Source organism: Perognathus longimembris, chromosome 1 (assembly GCF_023159225.1).
Source record: "Perognathus longimembris pacificus isolate PPM17 chromosome 1, ASM2315922v1, whole genome shotgun sequence".
NCBI classification, from domain to species: Eukaryota; Metazoa; Chordata; class Mammalia; order Rodentia; family Heteromyidae; genus Perognathus; species Perognathus longimembris.
In genome coordinates, this window is record NC_063161.1 from 61,698,906 (window position 1) to 61,721,737 (window position 22,832).

At 38.0% G+C, this 22,832-nt stretch overlaps 1 protein-coding gene across 9 annotated transcripts in view; it reads right to left on the reverse strand.

Annotated features, from left to right (window-relative positions):
* The window catches only part of Lrrk2 (leucine rich repeat kinase 2), a 137,995-nt gene that overhangs the window by 47,108 nt on the left and 68,055 nt on the right, over positions 1-22,832 (reverse strand). For 8 of the 9 annotated variants that reach the window (XM_048366378.1, XM_048366363.1, XM_048366395.1 and 5 more), the window contains 11 exons: positions 22,551-22,801; positions 21,668-21,816; positions 19,974-20,067; positions 16,304-16,490; positions 15,397-15,578; positions 14,943-15,172; positions 14,285-14,412; positions 11,333-11,551; positions 7,468-7,669; positions 5,620-5,708; positions 1,555-1,742 (listed from right to left, as the gene is read on the reverse strand). In XM_048366378.1, the coding sequence (XP_048222335.1) occupies positions 1,555-1,742; positions 5,620-5,708; positions 7,468-7,669; positions 11,333-11,551; positions 14,285-14,412; positions 14,943-15,172; positions 15,397-15,578; positions 16,304-16,490; positions 19,974-20,067; positions 21,668-21,816; positions 22,551-22,801 (1,919 nt within the window). The remainder of the gene's footprint in view (positions 1-1,554; positions 1,743-5,619; positions 5,709-7,467; positions 7,670-11,332; positions 11,552-14,284; positions 14,413-14,942; positions 15,173-15,396; positions 15,579-16,303; positions 16,491-19,973; positions 20,068-21,667; positions 21,817-22,550; positions 22,802-22,832) is intronic. The other variant, XM_048366388.1, reaches the window with a different exon arrangement.

The window sequence follows — 22,832 nt, forward strand, 5'->3', positions numbered from 1 at the left end:
ATGGAGATTCCCCAGAAGGCTAAACATAGAACTCCCCTATGACCCAGCAGCCCCACTTTTGGGTATCTATCCAAAAGACCACAAACAAAATCACAGTAATGCCACCAGCACAACAATGTTCATCGCAGCACAATTTGTCATAGTGAGAATCTGGAACCAGCCCAGATGCCCCTCAGTAGACGAATGGATCAGGAAAATGTGGTACATATACACAATGGAATTTTATGCCTCTATCAGAAAGAATGACATTGTCCCATTTGTAAGGAAATGGAAGGACTTGGAAAAAATTATACTAAGTGAAGTGAGCCAGACCCAAAGAAACATGGACTCTATGGTCTCCCTTATTGGGAATAATTAGTACAGGATTAGGCAAGTCATAGCAGAGCATCACAAGGCCCAATAGCTATACCCTTATGAACACATAAGATGATGCTAAGTGAAATGAACTCCATGTTATGGAAACAATTGTTATATCACAGTTGTAACTACTTTCAACGTCCCATGTGTATATGAGCTTCTATTATTGATGATGTTCTTGTATCACCTTCCTGTGGTTGTACCTACACTATCTCTACAATCTTATCTGAGTATACTGGAAACCGTGTATACTGGTATTGGATGCAGGAAATTGAAAGGGAATACCAAGTTTGAGAGACACAGGGTAAAAAAAGACAAACAACTACAAAAGCAATACTTGCAAAACTGTTTGGTGTAAGTGAATTGAACACCTCCGGGGGGGCGGGGGGGGGGAGAGAAAAGGGGAGGAGGGAGGGGAGTATGAGGGACAAGATAACAAACAGTACAAGAAATGTATCCAATGCCTAATGTATGAAACTGTAACCTCTCTGTACATCAGTTTGATAATAAAAATTTGAAAAAAAATAAAAAATTAAAAATGTACAGAAAAAAATATATAATACAGCAATAGAAAAAAGCCAGGTGTGGAGGCTCACAATTATAATCCTGCCTACTAAAGATCTGAGGATAGTGGTTCAAAGCCCACACAGGAAACTCTATGAAACTCTTGTCTCCAATTAACTACCAAAAGGCTGGAAGTAGAGCTGTGACTCAAGTGGTAGAGTGACAACCTTGAGCAACAAAGCTAAGGGACAGGACCAGGTCCTGAGTTCAAGCTCTAGTACTAGTACACACACACACACACACACACAAAATTATTGCAATGTCATAAATTCTTTAAAGACCGTTGAAAACTCCCTATATTCCCTAAATGCCTCCTTATATTCCCTGATACTCTCTTACTGCTGCATAAAAACACATGTACACACAGACACACATGCTCATGTGTGCACACATACTAATCTACCATTTTACCTTTATTAAATAATCTAAGCTGTAGTAGCCAGATAGCAATGCATATATAGAATAATTCACTCTATCTTTAAATACAGAGTTTTAAGAGTACAATTGCTACAAAGTTTTGAAAAAGCCAAAAGCATTTAGTCCATCTATCAAAAGAAAAACTACTTTGATAGTGAAAACTATAATAGAAGGTGACTGTCCATGGAGATATTTAGATTTTACTGTTTATCTTGCCTGCTTGGAACCAGTAAACACTCTTCTCCTTGTGGCAAGGCAATCTGGAACTTTTCTAAGAGTTTAAAGTACTGCATCATGTAGTTCTTCGGAAATCTTTTCTTCTTAGAAAGAAATGTTTCCACATCTCTACGTGAAATAATTCCTTTAGGATGTTTCCGATGGCCTTCCACTTTTACTGTCAAAATCTGAAAGATTTCAAGTCATGAATACTCAGTGGGACTCATGGGTGAAATTTTTCAACTTTAAAGCATTTCATGTCTTCTTTCCTTAGTGAAAACAATGAGAAATTTGTCTAGGATAACATAAAACCTAGTTTCTCTGCCAACCATAAGGCCTAGAAAATCAGTGGGGCAACCACCTTCTGAAACCATTTTTTTAATTAAAGAAGGAAAATCAGAATCAAAATTTACTGGGATTCTTCAGACTTGAGTCTGAATGCCTCAAGACATCACTCATGCAATTAGAGACCATTCCAAACCAGCCTTTACACTGCAGTCTCATCGCCAATCTGTCCTGAGGGACACTATTGTCCAGATTGTCAACCCTCTAGACTTGCAGTAGAAATATCACTTGACACTTATTTATTTTTCCATTTTTGCCAGTACTGGGACTTGAACTCAAGGCCTTCGCTCTCACTTAGCTTTTTCTCTTAAGGCTAGTGTTCTACCATTTGAGCCATGCCTCTCTACTTCTGGCTTTCTGCTGGTGAACTGAAGATAAAGAGTCTCTTGGGTTTGTCTGCTTAGAACCAGATTTGAATCTCAATTTTCAGTTCTTCTCCTGCCAATTATTTAGGGTTACAGGAATGAGCCACCAGTACCTGGCAGCTTAACATCTTTATACCATGGAAGTGTTCCATCAATGGGAAGGGTAGTGGTAGCACAGGTGAATGATTCACAAGGTAACTACTGCTTTCTGCTGGGGGCCATTTATGGAGTCTGGGTCAGTAAGTCTACAGCACAGCTTTGTTAACATGTAACCTAGAGGGTTTCAGCACAAAGGTCCAATTTTAAGCTTTGATCACTGTGACTGGCTTTAAGAATCTGAAATAAGTTCAAAAGGACCTAGGTTCAAATTTAGACTTTACCAGCAGCAATATAACCTTGGGAATAATGAAGTCCTGGCATTTCACACCTCCAAATTTGAAGATGACTTCTCACAGAGCAATAAAATCTGAAACATAATCTTAGTTGTACCACCTTTAAGAGACTTCTCAATACTCCCTTAACCTACTGACTCATCTAGATAATTTGTATCCTTATTCAAAGAAAGAGAAATTTCCTCTGAATTTCTCCCACATATTTTATCAGGCTAAATCATCATACAAAAAGTTCATGCTCTACCTTGATTAATTTAATAGGTCTCTTTCACATCTCTTTTATCATAATCTTAAATGAGATTTTCAAACTTCTTCATGCCTCAGTGGAACCTTGCTTAATAAGTTCAGTGACCCCTAAAAGCTCAGGGCACATAGAAGGGGTGGGGGGCTCATTAGCCTTCCTACACTGCAAAATTATCCCTCCCCTTTTCTTGGTGATTCATGGAGATTAATACCCCTATTTATTTTTTGCTCATGGATGTCAGACAAAGTCACTCTTGTTTTCTCACAGTTATTTATAGCTTTCCTTTCAACCTAAGTAAAAATGACATTGTATTTTAATTTTCCCAATATACATAAGAATGATGGCCTTTATATTTTAAGTTAATAAGAAATTTATATGACCACTTACTGATGTTTCAGATCTGTCTTGTTCAACCTCTTAGTTTAATTTTTACTTAAATTAGCCTGGAGATATGCTAACTGTGCTAATGAGTATGCTAATGAGAAGAACCTGTCTAACTTAATTACTCCATAGAATCTTTAGGAACTTTAATATTGTCATCATAGAAATCTGCTGCTTTTTTTTTTTGGATTAAAGGATCATTCTGATGGAAATTTATTCCTTATCCTACTATATAAGATGTTCACTCTATTATTATTCACCCATGTACACCTTCAATGCTCCAAAGTCACAAGGAAACATCAGTTGTGCAGGGGAAGTCCTTTCTTGCCTATATGGAATTTCTTTGTTCCTGTTCTTTGCTGGGCGGGGAGGGGGCAGAACTTGGATTTGAACTCAGGGCTTGCACACAACTCTGGCATCCTTTCTGCTAGTTCATTGGAGCTAAGGGTCTCACAGATTTTTCTGCCTTGGCTTACTTTGAACCAGCCTCCTTAGTAGCAGCTAGCAGCTTACAGGTGTGAGCAACCAGCAATTGACTGAAGATTTATTTCTTAAAATAACATGCCATAAATTACCAAATAAGTCAAACATGAAATAAGCTAATTTTTCAGTTCCACTAAACTAGGGAGACAATTTAGGATATGGTTAGTATCTTTTTCTTTGACAAATAAAACAAAGATGTGGGTTGGGAAGGTGGCTCCGTGGTAGAGTGCTTGCCTAGCATGCATGGAGCCCTAGGTTCAATTCCTCAGTACCACATAAACAGAAAAATCTGGAAGTGGCACTGTGCTCAAGTGGTAGAGTGCTAGCCTTGAGCAAAAAGAAGCTCAGGGACAGTGCCTAGGCCCTGAGTTCAAGCCCTAGGAATGGAAAAACAAACAAGCAAATAGATGTGGAGCTACGGCTCAAGTGGTAGAGTGCTAGCTAGCCTTGAGGAAAAAGAAAAAAAAAGCTCAGGGACAGCACCCAGGTCTTGTGTTGAAGTCCCAAGAGCAGTAAAAAAAAAGAAAAAGAAAAAATCCAAATTAAAAATTTATCAAAATAAAAGTTATAAAAAAAGAACCCCAGATATATTCTGATTAAATGCCAGATACACCGATGTTTCAATATGTTCTCGAGTTAACTTGAATTGAGTTCCCTCTTCAAATTGCCTACCTTTATTATTCTATGTAAAGCAGTATCTAGGAAGACTTCAGGGATTTTAATTTGCATTACAGTTAATTGGAAGAGCTAATTGCAATAGAATAAATGTATAGTTATTTTAAGGATTTAGAGATCCCCTTGAAAAACTGTAAATTGTGCTCTTAAATGAAATAATGCCAATGAATACATGTGTTGGCAGTCCCTGACTTCTCTCCAAGGTCTTGCTTGGAGACACAGTGGTTCTCAGCTGTGGCAATGTATAGATATTTGTTGAAACTAGGAAGGATAGCTAGCATCTAGAAAGGAAAAAATATACTGCTGCTATGCTACAATATGGACAAAAAAATGATGGCAATAGTTGGAATAGAGAAATCTAAGCTTCTGTGTTTTGTTTGGTGGTTTATTTTATAATAAACTTGTAGAGAAAAGTTATAACTAATTGGTTTAAACTTATTGAAAATTAACTATCACGGAAAAAATAAATCTATTTTCCATACGAACTAGACATATGATAACCACCTGTAGTTTTCAAAGGTAAAAGCATTTAGAGCTCAGACCAATCCCCTTAAGAGTCAAACTCCCTCTATGCTATCCTGAGTTTTCATAGGACTAGAAACTCAACTTTCTCAAGTTGAATTTACCCCAAGGATTTTCTCAAAGCCTTTGTTCAATTGACTAAGCCAATAAAGCAGAACAAAGACACCATCAGGCCCTAGGAAAGCAGCATGGACCATAGTAGTACAGTCAGATGTCTAGGACTTGGAAATTTAGAAATGAAAATGAACTCTGGGACCAGGTGTTGGTGGCTCTCACCTGTAATCCTAGATACTCAGAAGGCTGAGATCTGAGGACTGAGGTTCAAAGCCAGCCTGGAGGAGAAAAAAATCCATGAGATTTTAATCTCCCATTAACCAGCAAAGACCTAGAAGTGGAGGTATGACTCAAGTGATAGGACACAAAACTTGAGCTAAAAGCCAAGCAAGAAAATGAGGCCCTGAGTTCAAGACCCAGTTCTAATATACATTAAAAAATTAACTCAGATACCTTTTCTTCTTTCCTGGAGCTCTGGGAAATATCTTAGACTTTTCTATAACTTATCATTGTTTCTGCCTTAACCAAACACAAACACTGAAATGCTCAATGTTCTGGGTACCATCTGATCTCCGCCCCCCCGCCCCCAATGTAGGACACCAACCTGAGCCATGACTTTACAAAGCCACTTTGGATCCACAAAATATAAGTCACTTAACTGTAGTGCTGGGTCTTGAAAATGAAGAAGGACTCCTGTAATAAAAATCCATCAAACAGTGAAAAACAGAATGCAGAACATATAAATTATCAAGAAGCTTTAGGGAGAGTCTAACTCCACTACAGCAGCTCCAGATGAGGAGCCTTCAGCACAGTGAAGGCAGAACTGGGACTAAATCTGAGCACCCTAGACCTCCAGCTCAACATCCAGTAATAGAAGGAAATGTATAAGAAAATACATAAGTGGCCACATGCACATGTACACAAAGGTATTTACAGAGGAGAATTCAAATGATGTAATTCAGAAGCAGAGCTGTGGCTCAAAGTGTCAGAGCACTGGCCTTGAACAAAGGAACTCGGAGACAGCACCCAGGCCCTGAAGTTAAGCACTATGACCCACCAAATGTAATTCCTTAGAAAAACAAATTCACACTCCTACAAAATGAACGCCAGGAAACTGGCACTTGAAAGGTATAGGCAGACCAAGGGGAGTCAGGTAGATGAATGAAGAGAGGGAAAAGAGGAGAATGCAGTGATAATATCCAATGCATATCCTATGAAACTAGGAAAATTGAGGACAGGGGTTGGAAGAAGGAAATGATGAAAGGGAGGCCATTGATCACAATGCATTGTACTTAAATAAAATGATTTGTTAAATGGTAACTCCTTTGTACAACTACTTAAAAATAAGAAAAATATAATTTAGAGCCAGGTGCCAGTCCAGTGGCTCACACCTATAATCTGAGCTAATAGAGAGGCTGAGATCTGAGAAACGCAGTTTGGAAAAGAAAGTCCATGAGACTCCACAGTAAATGGAGCTATGACTCAAGCGACAGAGCACTAACACTGAGCAAAAAGCTAAGATACAAGCTGGGTACCAATGGCCCATGCCTGTAATCCTAGCTACTCAGAAGGCTAAAATATGAGGAATGGGGTTCAAAGCCAGTAAAAACAGGAGCATCCATTAGATTCATGTCTCCCGTTAACTACCACCCTCACACACACAAAAAGCGAGCAGTTAAGCTATGACTTTATTGCCTTGAGCAATAAAACTCATGGACAGAGCCCAGGCCCTGAAATCAAGCCTCAGTACCAGCACGCACTAAATAAATAAATAAATAAATCTCAGTGTATCTAAGAATAATGAGGAAAGGGGTTAGATTATCATCTATGTAAAAGTATCTTCATACAACAGAATACAGTGATTAAAACAAGCTTCCAGTCATTTGCTCCAATGAGTGCTGCTATGATACTGTGGCTTGAACTCAGGACCTTGAACTCTCAATTGGCTTTTTCACTCAAGTCTGATGCTCTACCACTTGAGCCACACCTCTACTCCTCACTCTTTGCTGGTTAATTGGAGATAGGAGTCTGAAAGATTTTTCCACCTAGGCTTCCTTCAAATCCTCAGATCTTGACATTCTTAGTAGCTATGAAGAAAGGTATGAGCTACTAGTCCCTGGCTCATAAAGATTGACTCTATGTTTTGTAACAGTACCCAAGCTTGAACCCAGGACCTTATGCTCTTGTTATTTTTTTCATTCAAGGCTGGCGCTCTACCACTTGAGCCACAACTCCAGTTCCTCTGTTTGTTTTTTTATGACATAATGCATGGTTCAACAGCTATGCGTGTGATGATCATTCAGAAAGAAACAAAACAAGACAAAAAAGCAATGGCTTATTTAAGAATTTTATAGATGGTCTCTTCAATTTTGCATATAGATTCTATATAACATCCAGACACATCTTTTCAAACTGCTATGACCTTGCACAGAGAAAAGAGAAACACACACACCTGATTCATTTAAGAAATGAACTGCATGAGGGAGCTCATTTTCATCTAATTGTAGCTGGTTTTCTTTCACTAGTTGTAATAATTGCTTCTGGTCAATTACAGGAAATTCAATTGGCACATTTTTACGCTCTGATAAAATGATTTTCTCAAGTTCTACATAGCAGTCTGGAATTAGCTGTCCCACAACAGGCTGATCTCGAATCTGTAAAATCACAAATAACAAGCTATAAAAATCTATTTATATCTCACATTTTTCAGGAGGTTAGTAAATTCAGAGTTAATCATTTTTATTGAAATAAGTGTATCATTTGGAAATGTATTTTTTAATCAAATTGAAAGATGATGCTTACTATCCAAATCATAATGAGCAGCCGACGAAATGGAGATGGGATTATTATGGACACAGGGACAATTTTGAAGTAACTATCAAATAGGATAGCATGGAAATATTTATCAATTTATCTACAAATACCATGAATATCTAAGACAAATATCACAAAAGAAGGATTTCTGTTTTCTAAAGCATTAAGCTCATGTTCTGTAAATACATTAGCATAAGACAACATTAAGTATTACAAATCTTTTGGACATTTTTTATTAGATAAGAATATTGACACTTAGAGGTAAAGTATCAAATTTCGTGCTTGTTATTTAGAAAGTGTTGCTGTACTCTTTTATGATGCAACAGTTAACCCTGAATACACAAAATTATATGAGCTATGCTTTCCCATGGAACTTTGAACCTGAAAAAGTAGAAACCATCTAAATATCACTGATTATGACAGGCGAGTGTGCTTGTTGGTCTGTTGTACTTAGAATCTAATCACTGTCCAATAATGGAGAAATACAAAGTATGATTTTAAGAGAATAGTCTTAGGATGACAGTATCTATATAGACATATTTCCCAAACCATTCTTTCCTTGAAAATCTAATTTTAAAGAGAAATACATTTCTAACAATAATAACCAAAATACCTTCAAGGACCACCAGAGGGCAAACTCTCCCCATTTCTGGATTCCCCCTAAAATCATGTCTTTTTTACTTGACAATATCAATCAGAATTTCTACTTAAAACCTTATTTAGGTCTAGGATAGTCCTAGAAATAGAAAGTTAAAGACTAGTAAAAATACAGATGATTCCATGATCCAAAATCACAATAGCCCAATAGCTATATACATGTGAACACAAAAGATGATGCCAAGCAAAATCAACTCCAAGTTATGGAAATACGTGGTTTATCATTGTTGTTGTTATGTTCAATGTACCATGTGAAATTATGCCATTTTCTTTTGTCTTTCTTCCCCATGGTTTTACCCCTGATGTCACTGTAACTAATTTTGGTACCTGGGGTATGGTATACATGTTTATCGGAAGTAGGGAGGGGCAGGGAAGGGGAACATTAAAATGGAGAAACAAAGGTGAACCAATGCAACAGCAATACTTACAAAACTATATGGTGTAAACCAACTGTACAACGGGGGGGGGGAACTGGAGAGGGGGAGAATAATGAGGCAGGAGGTAACAAGTTTGATAAGAAATGCCTTACGTATGAAACTGTAATTCCTCTGTACATCATTTTGACAACAAATAAATAAATTATAAAAAATCTTATTTAGTATGCCTGGATGCTAGGGGCTCATGCCTGTAATCTTAACTATTTAGGAGACTGGGGTCCAGGTTTGAAGCCAGCCCAGGCAGGAAAATCCATAGGACTCAGATCTCCAATTAACTAGCAAAAAGCCAGAAGTGGAGGTGTAGCTTATGGGGTAGAATGACATCCTTGAGTGGAAAAAAGCCAAGTGATAGCACAAGGCCCTGAGATTAGTCCTCAGTATACACACACACACACACACACACACACACACAATACTAAAACTTAATGAAGCAACCATATTACCTATGCATTCTGTCTCCCAACTGAATACAGTTAAAACATATAGAGAGAGAGATAGAGAGAGTGAGAGAGAAAGAGAGAGATAGCAGTGACAGAAAAGCTAGTAAAATATTCTAAACCCCAATGAAATTCCTGAAGTACAGGTATAGTCTCAGAAGAAAATCACCTGGATAAGCAGAATAGTTGGATGAGCACATTTTGCATATGTTTTTAAAGGTATTACCTAATAATTATGTCATACAAAGAGCAAAAAATAACTTTCAGTCCTTCAATTCTTCTTACTTAAAATGGCAGCATCAAGCCACCATCAGCAAAACATTTTAGTCTCTGTAATAAATGTGATATTAGAAGAAATAAGCACACAAATGCTTTTCTTGGCAACACACTCATCAATGGCTCATTAGGTTTTATATAGGAGTATAACTGCAGAAATAAAGAGAACTAAGCTAGCTGGCCAAAATGGAGTGATATCCAGGATGACCATGTAATTTATCATCCACCCTGGAATGTGTTTGAGGATGCAGTGGGCCACTGTTAATAGCTATGCTTGGACTTCCTGAGCCAAACAGGGCTCTAGTTATAGGCCATGATTTAGATCATTAGTGCTAATGAGCTGAGTCAAGGGAGACAAAATGAGATTTGCTCATTAGGTTTATTCTATTGATTTCTCCACCATATTTTCCAACACAGTTTACAACCGTGGTCCCTTTACACCCCAGAGAAGATTTCTTTTTCCTGCAACTGTTGAAAGAATGTATTTGCTGGTGAGCAATTTATTTTTGTTTTACAAATATTTGGCTTACCAGAGGAGAACTTTGGGAATTTAAAATATAAATCCTAACCTTTAATCCCCATTTTTCATTATTTAGACATGACCAGAAAATGACTGAGTCATATTGACAAGTCAATGAAAGAAATGTCTCACAATATTAAGAGAAAATAATGAACTGAGCATCATAGAGACAAGAGTCATGAAGGAGCCATTGAGAAGATAAAGGCAGACATAAGATAAAATTTCAAAAGCAGAGAACCAAATAGAAAGTTAAAGACTAGTAAAAATACAGATGATTCCATGATCCAAATATTCACTTTCATCCTTTGATTGAATCAATACGACAAGTCAGAAGAGAATGGCATCAAATAATTTTCTCCTTCAGAAATATTTTCTGTGTAAGCCAGGTGCTGATAGCTGCTACCTATAATCCTGACCACTCAGGAGACTGAGATGAGATCTACAGAGTGCAGTATGAAGGCAGCCCAGGCAGTTAAGTCCATGAACCCCTTATCTCCAATAAAATAACAAAAACACTAGGGAAGTAGAGCTGTGGCTCAAGTGGTAGAGTGCCTGACTTGAGTGAAAAAGCCTAGGCCCCAAGTGTAAGCTTTACTAACAGCACAAAAGAAAAGAGAAGAAAAAGAGAAAGAAAGGAAAGGAAAGATTTTTGTGCCCTAGAAGCATTCCCTTCACTTCTCTCAGAATCCTATGGTTGTTTTTATTCCAAGTTATATGAATTACAAATGAGATAGCCTACATAAATTATTTAAGAATCAAAATTACTTTAACACTTCTTAGAGCTAAGAAAACACTCACAATTTAATGTAATTGTTGTCTTCTCAAGACTTGTGTTTTTGTGCGTGCGTGTGTGTGTGTGTGTGTGTGTGTGTGTGTGTGTGTACTGATACCAGGACTTGAACTAAGGGCCTCCTACCCTTGGTTAGCTTTTTTGAGAGCTATTTGATCTCTACGACTTGAGTCATGCTTCCAGTCCAGCTCTTTTTCTTGTTATTTTGGAAATGGAATCTCTTGGGTTTTTCTCCATGGGGTGACTTTGAACTTGAATCCTCCAGATCTCAGTCTCCTGAATACTTAGAATTACAGGCATGAGCCACCAGTGCCTGACAATATTTTTGACATTTCTAAATAAACACATGAGAATTAATCATAGGATGAAGGCATAAACCATATTACCTTGAAATTCAGACTCTCATTTATGATAGTTTTCCTAAGTTTAGCTAGAGCATCAGATTCCTCGGTGGCATTCACAAAGTGGTAATCTCGTATTGCAGGAAAGCCTCGCTTGTTCAGCAGCTCCTTGGTGATTTTTCCTATACAGGCCTTGCGCTGCTTCTCATCAGAAATGTCCAGATGTGTGCCCACAAGAATGACAGGAGAGGAAGAAGCACGAGCCTGCAAAGACCAACATGAAACACATCTGCATTTGCTTTAAAAATCATATGTGCTGAAATCTGCTGCCTAGGAGTCAGCTGAGCAGTAATGAGAAACTAAGAGACTTGAAGAATAAGAAAAGTACAATTGTGTGTTCTTTCTGCTACAGTTTTCATGTTCCCCCAATGTGTATGTGCTAGAAATGTAATCGCTAACACAGCAGTATTGAAAGATGGGGCCTCCTCTAACTTCTGCCACACTCGGATGCAGCCAGAAGGCCCTTACAAGATGAGAACCCCATGATCCTGAACCTCCCAGTCTCCAGAACAATCATAAATAAATCTTTGCTTTTCATAAGTTACTCAGTCTCTGGTATTCTGTCATAGAAGCACAAAAAAGATTAAGACACTTCCTTGAACATAAAAAGAATATGTTACCTAAGAAATTTTCAGAAGGTTTTTATGCTGCGAGTAGCAGGGCATGCCTATAATCCCAGCTAACTTGAGGTATGAAGGTAGAAGAATCACACTTTGAAGCTGGCACAGGCAAGAAGTTAGCAAGTTATCCCCTTTCCAAAATAGCCCAACGTGGTAGCACATCTGTATGGTTCCAGCTCCTCAGGAGGCTAAGGTAGGGAGAATCATAGGTTTGGGACCAGCTTAGGCAAAGCTGGCATGAGGTCCTACCTAAAAAAGTAAAGGCAAGGCTGGGGATATGGCCTAGTGGCAAGAGTGCCTTCCTCATATACATGAGGCCCTGGGTTTGATTCCCCAGCACCACATAGACAGAAAATGGCCAGAAGTGGCGCTGTGGCTCAAGTGGCAGAGTGCTAGCCTTGAGCAAAAAGAAGCCAGGGACAGTGCTCAGGCCCTGAGTCCAAGCCCCAGGACTGGCAAAAAAAAAAAAAAAGTCAAGGCAAAAGGACTAGAAGCTTGGCTCAAGTCAGTAGAGTGCCTGACCAACAATACCCAATAACACACACACACACACACACACACACACACACACTCACACATGCACACACACACAAAGCTATTTTTATGCCCTTTTAAAATTTAATTCTTACTACATTTTTGGGTAGCCTTTCTGTTAGTTGTATGCAGTTCTTTTATTTAAATGCTTAAAACAGGTTCTTTGCTAAATATGCATCTAAACTAAACAAGCATTCAATAAATCCCCAAGTTAGATCAAAATAGCAGGTAGTTTACATTTTCCCTCTCTTATCTGAATTTTATCCCCGAGTCACCTTAAAGACACTCAACTTGGAACTTGGTGTCTATAATGAAAGAAAAAAAGCCACAAAAGCAAGTATTTTTGATAATGTGATATGTATTTGCCCATGTTTCTCAAGTAGTAGCAAGCACAAAGTTCTGAGTTTAAATCCAGTACATTAAAAGAAACTTGTATAATTAGTACAGGTTTAGGCAATTCATAACAGAGCATCAAAAGGCCCAATAGCTATACCCTTATGAACACATAAGATGATGCTAAGAGAAATGAACTCCATGTTGTGGAAACAATTGTTATGTCACAGTTGTAACTACTTTCAACGTCCTATGTTTATCTGTAGCTTTTATTATTGATGATGTTCTTGTATCACCTTCCTGTGGTTGTACTTACACTATTGCTGTAATCTTATCTGAGTATATTGGAAAAAGTGTTTATGGGTATTGGAAGTAGGAAATTCAAAGGGAATACCAAATTTGAGAGACACAGGGTAAAAAAAAGAGAAACAACTACAAAAGCAATACATGCAAAACTGTTTGGTGTAAGTGAACTGAACACCTCCGGTGGTAGGGGGGGAGAGAAAGGGGGGGAGGGAGGGGGGTATGAGGGACAAGGTAACAAAGAGTACAAGAAATGTATCCAATGCCTAACGTATGAAACTGTAACCTCTATGTACATCAGTTTTATAGTAAAAACTTAAAAAAAAAAAACTTGTGACTGGGCTACTAAAGGTAGGAGGATCACAATTAGTATGCTAGCCAGGGCAAAGCTCTTAGAACCTATGAAAATCAAACTAAAGTGAATGGACGTGGTTCAAACAATAGAGCACTTGCCTATTATCCCTGAGTTCAATTAAAGTGCTATCACAAAAAAAAAAATGAAAGTATGGTCCAAAGTAACTGAAGCCAGGCACAGGTGGCTCAAGCCTGTAGTCCTAGCTTTTCGGGAGGCTAAGATCTGTGTGGGAAGAAAAATTGTGAGACTCTTTCTTCCAGTTAGCCACCAAAAAGCCAAAAGTGAGACTGTGGCTCAAGTGGTAGAGACTAGGAAAACTAAGGGAGAGACAATGTCTTGAGGTCAAGCCCCAGTACAGCGCACGCACGTGCACGCACACACACACGCACACACACTCACACACAAATACATGTGCAAACACATGCACACACAAAGTAACTGAGCATATATATTTCCAGGTTTTATAGCATAAAAGTATTTCAGATACTAATAATATTCACTTACTATGGAATGAGGTGCTTTTTAATCATAACTGTATTACCTGGAAAATTTCCCAAGTCACAATTTTAGGCTTTAAAAAAATGTTTTTTGTTTATATGGTACTGAAGAATTGAACCCAGGATCTCATGCATGCTAGGCAAGCACTCCACTACTGAGCACATTCCCAGCCCAATTTTAGGCTTCTTAACTAAAAACAAAATAACTGAAGAAGGGTATGGAACATCTGTCTGCATATGTTAGAGAGAGAGAGAGAGGATTACTTTCTATTTTGCAATGATCAGAACAACTCACCTTTATATTGAAGAGCCAGGGTTTCATGGCATCCACTTCTGCCTGCCCCTTGCTGAGGTCGTAGACAGCAAGGTACAGTGCTCGCTGGGTCATGAAATGGGGGTGAGTGCTGTAGAATTCTTCACGACCTAAATAAAGGTTAGGGAGCTTTTAAATCTTCCATGTGATAGGCAATAATCTTTTTCCCCACTATATTTTAAAGAGAAAAACCATGGTTGGAGGCATGGTTCAGACTGTAGTGCACCAGCCTCTGTGTGAAAACACCAAGCCCTGAGTTTCAGTGATGTCTCAGAAGATGAGCCCTTTCTTGGGCGCTAGTGCCTCCTCTCTTTAATCCTAGCTACTCCAGAGGCTGAGAGCTGAGGAGTGGTTCAATTGATGGAGCACCAGTGATGGACAGCCTATGCAATCTGCTTCTTAACATCTCATTTTATATGTTCATCCACTGTGTTGTCAAAGGAACGAATGGCTCCAGGATAGTTCCATAAGACCTTCATAGTCTTAGAATAGAAAACTTCAGTTGTCAAATCCTTGTTCTGAAAAAAAGGCAATGACAACAACAACAAGACACAGACACACAGACAGACAGATACACACACACACACACACACACACACACACACACACACACACACACACTACCCAGAGACATAAATACCTGCAAAATCCCACACATTTAGAACAAGGTCTTTTTTCCTCTTGCCCCTGATTTGGATGGGCCAGTCTTTCACATCAATGCCCACTGTAGCACCCTGAATCCCAAGATCCGATTTCTTGGTTTTCATTAACTGCTGCAGTAAGGTGGTTTTACCACTCCCAGTATTTCCCACAATCAGGAGTTTCATGCGGTTGTAGGGAACAGCCTTCTTTAACCGTTGCTGAAGAAATCTAGTGTTTAGACGATAAAAACAAAAAAATAGACAGCCCAAGAGGGATTTAGGTCATCTTTTTTAAACTGAGTATCTTATGCAGACAGGCAGAGAGAAAAACATAGAACAAATGGCACTTTGAATATTAATATTAAATAGTACTATTCATTTTCCTGTATTTCACCTAATCTATCAAATCTACAACGAATGCATTAAAAATCAATAGAAACAACATGATCTAACCTGATGATGTCCTTTGCTTTGCATCCAATATGTTTAAAATCGAAATTTAGATGCAATTCATCCAGAGGAAGATCCCATATTTTGCTTAACTTTCCCATCTCGTTGGGGAAGGATCTCAGCTCCGAGTTGTAACTGACGTCCAGAGATGCCAGATTTTCAAGACAGCCAATCTCAGGAGGAATCTTAATATAAAAAACAAACAAAAGTAATAGTAAAGGCAAACTCTGTTGGTGAGTGAGAAGGAAGTGTAAGCTTCCAGGAAACAAAAGCTCACAGATACCACCTGCAATTTGTACCTCCTTTCATAAGAGTTCACACTTATAATTCTAGCTACTCAGGAGGCTGAGATCTGAGGACTATGGTTCAAAGCTAGCCTAGACAGGTAACTCCACGAGACTCTTATCTCCAGTTAACCAGCAGAAAGCGAGAAGTAGAAGTATGGCTCCAGTAGAAGAATAACAACCTTGAGCAAAAGATAAGGATAGCATGCATGCCCTAAGTTCTTCAAGCCCCAGTACTGACATGCACACATGTGTAAACACACACATACAAAAATCAGATTTTTAAAAACATAATTTCTAGCCAGGCACTGGTGTCTCATACCTATAATCATAGCCTCTCAGGAGGCTGAGATCTGAGGATTGCAGTTCAAAGCTATCCCATGCAGGAACATCCATAAAACTCTTATCTTCAATTAAATACCAAAAAAAGCTAGAAGTGAAGCTATGGTTCAACTGATAGAGTGCCAACCTTGAACAAAAAAGCTCAGGGACAGAGCCCAGACCCTGAGTCCAAGCCCCAGGAAAAGCACACAAAAAACTGAAAAAGATAATTTCTGATCATGCAAACTATGAAACATACCTTTTAAAGTTCCAATAACTTTGCATAAATAAAAGTGACCTCTTACCTCCTTCAGTTTATTATGGGAAAGGTGTAGTTTCTCTACTCTAGACCAGGTGTGTGCTTTTTCACTCAAGTCCAAGATGCTGATCTGATTGTAGCTAAACAAGAGCTCCCTTAAGTTCAAAGATTTCCAGTGTGAAGGTCCAGGCAGACTTTTAATGCCATTGCTGCTCATGTCCAATGACCGTAAGCTAGAAAGACACAATGTCGAAAGGAGAGCTGCATGAAATAATCATCACAATTTTCAACAAAGAATGTAAGATATAAATGTAATGCTTCTATTATTTGCATCTAAGTAGGCACATGATTGTATGAGTACATCCAGGGACACATGAGTGATACAAAGGCATGTTTCCTTGGGATGGCAGTTGAAACAAACAAGGGCCATTGAAAACAGTTCTCTCTGCACAGTGGTCACAACTGCAATCCCAGTTACTCACTCAAGATGCTAGGTCCAGATCACGATTTGAAGCCAATACAGGCAAAGACTTCATGAAAGACTCCCCTATACCTAAACCAATAAGCCTGACATAGTGGTGTGCGCCTATCATTCCAGCCACAAGAAGGTACAAATAGGAGGATTGTGGTCCAGCCCAACCAAGGCAAAGAGCAAGATTTTATTTATAAACTAATGAAAGAAAAAGAGGCTGGAAGTATGGCCCAAATGGTAGAGCACCTGCCCAGCAAGAGTGAGACACTGAGTTTAATTCTTAATACTGAAAAAACAATTTAAGACTCTAATGCCCAGTAGAATGACCACAGATAGTTATAATATGCTGTATCTATAATTAAAGCTTTGAATGTTTTCACCCAAGAGAAATGACATTATCTTCAGAGACATGTTTTTCACGGCTTAAATATCACACAATCTATACATGCATTGAAACATCATGTAGTAATGTATTAATATATACATGCATAAATGAAAAAAAATTAAGGTCTACTTTCTTTTATGCCATTCAGGTATATGAACATGTCAGTCTTGGAAGGAGAAAAAGACATGTGTCATACAAATGTTTATGGAGAATGAAAAACTATAATTGGCACTGATAGCACTCAGTCTAAATTATAACTTCCACTGATTACAGAGGGGACTCTTCAGAGACTGGGTCTTAGAGATAATTGCTAAAATATGTGAGCACTTTCCTCTACTGGCTCCTTTCATTAGAATAGTTACAGCACTGAGGATGGAGCATGGCCTGTGACAGGTCCTTGGTTCCAAAAGCTTATTTTCAGACAGGAGTGCTATTCAAGGTTTGCAGAAGAACAGTTATACGTGATTGTATTCCTGTAGGGAGAATAAGAAGAGCCAGCAAAATTGAGGTACATCTGACAGTGCAACAGTCAGATTTTCATAACTATATACTGAGCTCTTTCACCCACAAAATTTGGATCCTAATTAGAGTTCTCAGCCCACATAGTGGTATCATCTACTACACCAAAGGTGTACTCTCATTTTAAAATCTACTAGATTTTTCCCCCTAGTTATTATGAAAACAGAATACTAGTGGTTCATACTTGTAATCCTAGATCCTCAGGAGGCTAAGATCTGAAGATTGGATCAGTTCCCAGCCACCCTGGAGCCAACAAATCTGAGAAACTCCAATCACCAATTAACTGGCAAAAAAAAAGTGGAAGTAGAGATATGGCTCAAGTGGTAGAGTGAAGAAAGAAAGAAAGAAAGAAAGAAAGAAAGAAAGAAAGAAAGAAAGAAAGAAAGAAAGAAAGAAAGAAAGAAAGAAAGAAAGAAAGAGAAAGAAAGAAAAAGACGTGCAGGCAGACAAGCAAGAGCATAGGTTCTTAGTTTAAAACCCATTACCAGCACCAAAAAAAAGCATGGAAAAATAAGAAGCTAGAGATAATATTAATACTACATTAGAAATAATTCTTGCATGCCTACCATGCAATGTACTTAAAACAAACTGAGAAGTAGCAGGTTTTTGCAAAGCAGTGCCTCTTCATCTTCCATCAGAATTTAAGATGTCTAACTCTGCTCATTTGTGAAACAAAGCAAAACCAGGAAATGCATAGTAGAGATAGAAACCATGGTAGAATTAGAGACTCAATTATATGTTTAGTTCACTGGACAAACTTTCTTTATGACCTGTTCTTTCCTAATTTACTTGGAAATGCATGTTCAAGAACATATTGCATGTATAATATGACACTACTTATATACAATAGGTAATATGTAAAAGTTACAAATAAGAACCTATGTGTAGAGTTGAGAGTCTGAAGTTGAACCAAACAGTGTTGACTTTCGCAAAGATAACTCATCTTTCTACTGAGATTAAACCAGAAATAATAACTGGAGCTAGCCCACAATCCTGCAGTTAGAAAAATGTCTGACACATTCCAAAGCTAGATTTAACTTAACCAGTTATGTCTGTCTGACACCATCGATTGAAAGATAATTACTATTTGCCTAAATATGCTTACACATACAAAAACACTAAAGCAAGTAGGATTATAAATTTGGTTTATAAGGCATGATACAATTGAAATAGCATTTAAAATGACAAAACACATGCTTGAGGGCCAGTAACTCACTCCTATAATCCAAACTACTCAGGAGGCTGAGATCTGAGGATTACAGATTGAAGCTAGCCCAGGCTAACAAGCTAAGATTCTTAACTCCAATTAACTAGCAAAAAGTTAGAAGTTGTGGGATGCCAGCCTTGAGCAAAAAAACAAAAACAAAAAAGTAAGAGCATGGGCTCTAAGTTCAAACCCCAGTAGTGACACACGCATACACACACACACACACACACACACAAATGACAACACACTTGAAATCTTTTTTTTTTTTTGGGCCAGTCCTTGGGCTTGAATTCAGGCTTGAGCACTGTTCTTGGCTTCTTTTTGCTCAAGGCTAGCACTCTGCCACTTAAGCCACAGCACCACTTCTGGTTTTTTTCTATCTATGTGGTGCTGAGGAATCAAACCTGGGGCTTCATGCATGCTAGACATGCACTCTACCACTAAGCCACATTCCCAGCCCCACACTTTAAATCTTAATGCCCAAATTTGTAGTTATAGGAAGATTTTTGTTTATAATGAAATTAACCCCAGGCCTCCAAAAACTCCACCAAAATTGTCACTCATACATAACTTAAATATATTTTCAAAGTTAATAGCATATGGCAACAAATCAGCTCCTGAGAGCAAATAGAATTTGAAAATGAAAGTGACAGCTAATGATGACCATCTCATTTGATTAAAGCAATATAGCAATTAAATAATCAGTTGTTTGTATACAATAGCTCAGTAAATTAAAGGTTTAATGGTTTGGATCTTTTGTCTAGTGAAAAATCAAATTCTTATACATATAAAAACTTAAGCTAAGTTGTTCTTTTTTATTGTTGTCGTTTTTGCCAGTCCTGGGGCTTGGACTCAGGGACTGAGCACTGTCCCTGGCTTCTTTATGCTCAAGGCTAGCATTCTGCCACTTGAGCCACAGCGCCACTTCTGGCCTTTTCTTTATATGTGGTGCTGAGGAATCAAACCCAGGGCTTCATGTATACAAGGCAAGCACTTTTTGCCACTAGGCCATATTCCCAGCCCATTTAAGCGAGGTTTTATAAATGAATTACTCTTACACATCAAAATGAAAACCAAGTTTCTAATATTCTACTCTAGCACATGCAGTTAAAAAAAAACCATAATACACTTACTGTGGTAGATTTAAAATTACATCTGGAACACATGTAAATTTGTTTTGAGATAATTTTAGGCTTGTTATGGAAGAAGGCAAGAAAGGCATAGTAGCTACAAGAAAATAAAAATAAAATAGTGAACTTTTTAATCATTTGAACTAATCTCTATTAAATGTAATCAAAGCAGTTACCAGTGATATTCCACTTAATTTGATTTCTATCTTCAAACTGATAGCATAAAACAAGTCTACTTTATAAAGTAAGGTAACACAGTTAATAATTACACAAGATAATAAAAATGCCATATATTTATCCGAAATTTATTACAAAAGATTTGAAACAATACCAGCATAGACGTGGTATATTTAAAGTAGGACTCTATCTATACTCAGTAGGTCTGATACCATACAAACTATGCAGCACAGATTTATAAAGTAAAAGTAGTTAAAATATTCCCTTTAAATTATGTGATATTTTACATGACATAGAGTATAGATTAGCTCAAATTACTATTGGGTAAATATAAAAACACTTTTGAACAGTTTACTAATATATAATATAGTATAAAGGTAAAATTTATTTATGGTATAATCTCATAAAGAGTGTCATATAGGCCATTGAGAGATGTTACAATAATAAAAGATTTCTTGGTAATATGATCTGTATATGTACGTATGTGTGTAGGTCTGTGTCTCTGTGTGTCTGTGTGACTATGTGTCTGTGTGCAGGTACTCAAACTTGAACACAAGGACTGTCATGCTGCCCCTTTGCTTTTTCTACTAAAGGCTGATATACTACCAAGTGAGCCATAACTCCACTTCTGGCTTTCTGCTGGCTAATTTGAGTTGAGTCTCACAAACTTTTCTGCCCAGGCTGACTTTGAACTGAAATCCTCATATATCTCAACCTACTGAGTAGTTAAGGTTAGCAGTGTGAACCATCAGGTCTCAGCAATAATTAGATGATGATGATGATGATGATGATGATGATGATGATGATGATGGTGCTTAAACTCAGACCCTTGAGCTCTTGCTATGCATTTTTGCTCAATTCTGGTACTCTACAATGTCTACCTCCACTTCTGGCTTTGGTTCTGGTTAATTGGAGATGAAAGTCTCACAGACTTTGCTGCTTGGGCTGCCTTTGAACCTTGATCCTCAGACCTCAACCTCCTAAGTAGCTGGGATTATAGGCATGAGCCACTGGTGCCTGGCCAAGAATAAAAAAAAATAGTAATAATAATGACAGGAAATTAAAACAAGCTCTGTTGGGGGAATATTAGCAGAAGGTGGATAACTAATGGAGAGGGTGAAAAAGGATGAATACAGTGCAAGTCGTTTCCTTGCATAAACAAGAATAGACCACAGTACCTCAATCCTATAATACTAACTACTCAGGAGGCTGAGACTTGAGAATAGAGGTTCAAAGACAGACTAGGCAGTAAAGTTCATGAGACTTTTACCTCCAATTAACCACCAAGAAGCCAGGAGTAGAGCTGTGGCAGAATACCAGCCCTACCTGCACCTGATGCTTTGTTTTATTTTTTTATTTAGAAAATAGATAGATGTGGTCATACTGGGACTTGAACATATATACATATTTTTTAATGTTTAAAAGATAAATAAATTTCTACCTCAAATGCCCATGTTTGATGCATCTATTGAGAGTTAGAAAGCCTGGTAAGAAGAGAAAGATACACCCAGAGCACTTACCAAGAAAATTCATTCTGGCACTGAAACTCTCTACTTTTGGACAAGCTTCAAGAAAGTTCTCTGGCAGGGATGAGATGTGGTTCTTACTAAGGTTTAAAACCTTCAATTCCTTCAGGCTCAAAGGGAAACATATTCCTGATATTTTATTCCTAGTTGTAAAAGACAAAAGTAAGTATTAAATTGCATAAACTCATACACTTTACAGCAAAAGAAAAGTGCCGTCAAAGAATAGCATCAAAGTAGAATGACTAATTCTTAAATGCTTTTGAAAATTTAAGTTTCAATTCAATTACAAAGTTCAATTACAAAGTTGTAATACTAATTCCCTTGGTCCATTTTATTTTATACTTATATTTTGTGGAATTTATTAAATTCATATAAACACTTTATACTTTTGTTTATTACTATAGAAATGTCAACCTGTTTTATAAACACTAGAATGTTCAATGTACATCAAGCCTGATGCTTTTTGTTTATTTTTTATTTAGAAAATAGATAGATGTGGCCATACTGGGACTTGAACTCTGGGCCTCAAGCTAGCTCTGCTAGTGTTCTACCATTGAAAAACCTGTAGCGTGTGTGTGTGTGTGTGTGCACATGCACATGCACACGCACACACACATGCACCAGTTCTGGGGTAGAGCCTGAACTCAGGGCCTGGATATTCTTAACTCTTTTGCTCAAAGTTGGCATTCTGTCACTTGAGCCACAGCTCCATTTTTGGCTTTTTGCTGGTTAATTAGAGATACAAGTCTCATGGACTTTTCTGCTGGGGCTGTCTTTGAACCCCAATCCACAGATCCCAGCCTCCCAAGTAGCTAGGATTACAGGAATGAGCCAAGATCCAAGCCAAGCCTGTCGTTTTAATGAAAGCTTTTCTGACCCTTCTAAAATGAGCTGCTCCAGTTTCTCCACAGCATCAGTGAGGTTCTCAGGTACAGAAGAGAGCTGGTTGTAGGACAGGTTGAACTGCTTCAAGGTGGGGCACTTCAGGCCAGGATCTAACACCACTGGAAGTCCAATGTCATTGCGAGAGGCATCCAGGTAGGCAAGGCAATTCATTTTCAGCAAGTAGGAGGGAAAGGTTGTGAATTTATTACTGTGCAAATCCAAGTGCGTCAAGCACTTCAGGGTCTGTAACGACAGTATTGTAACACTCTGAAAG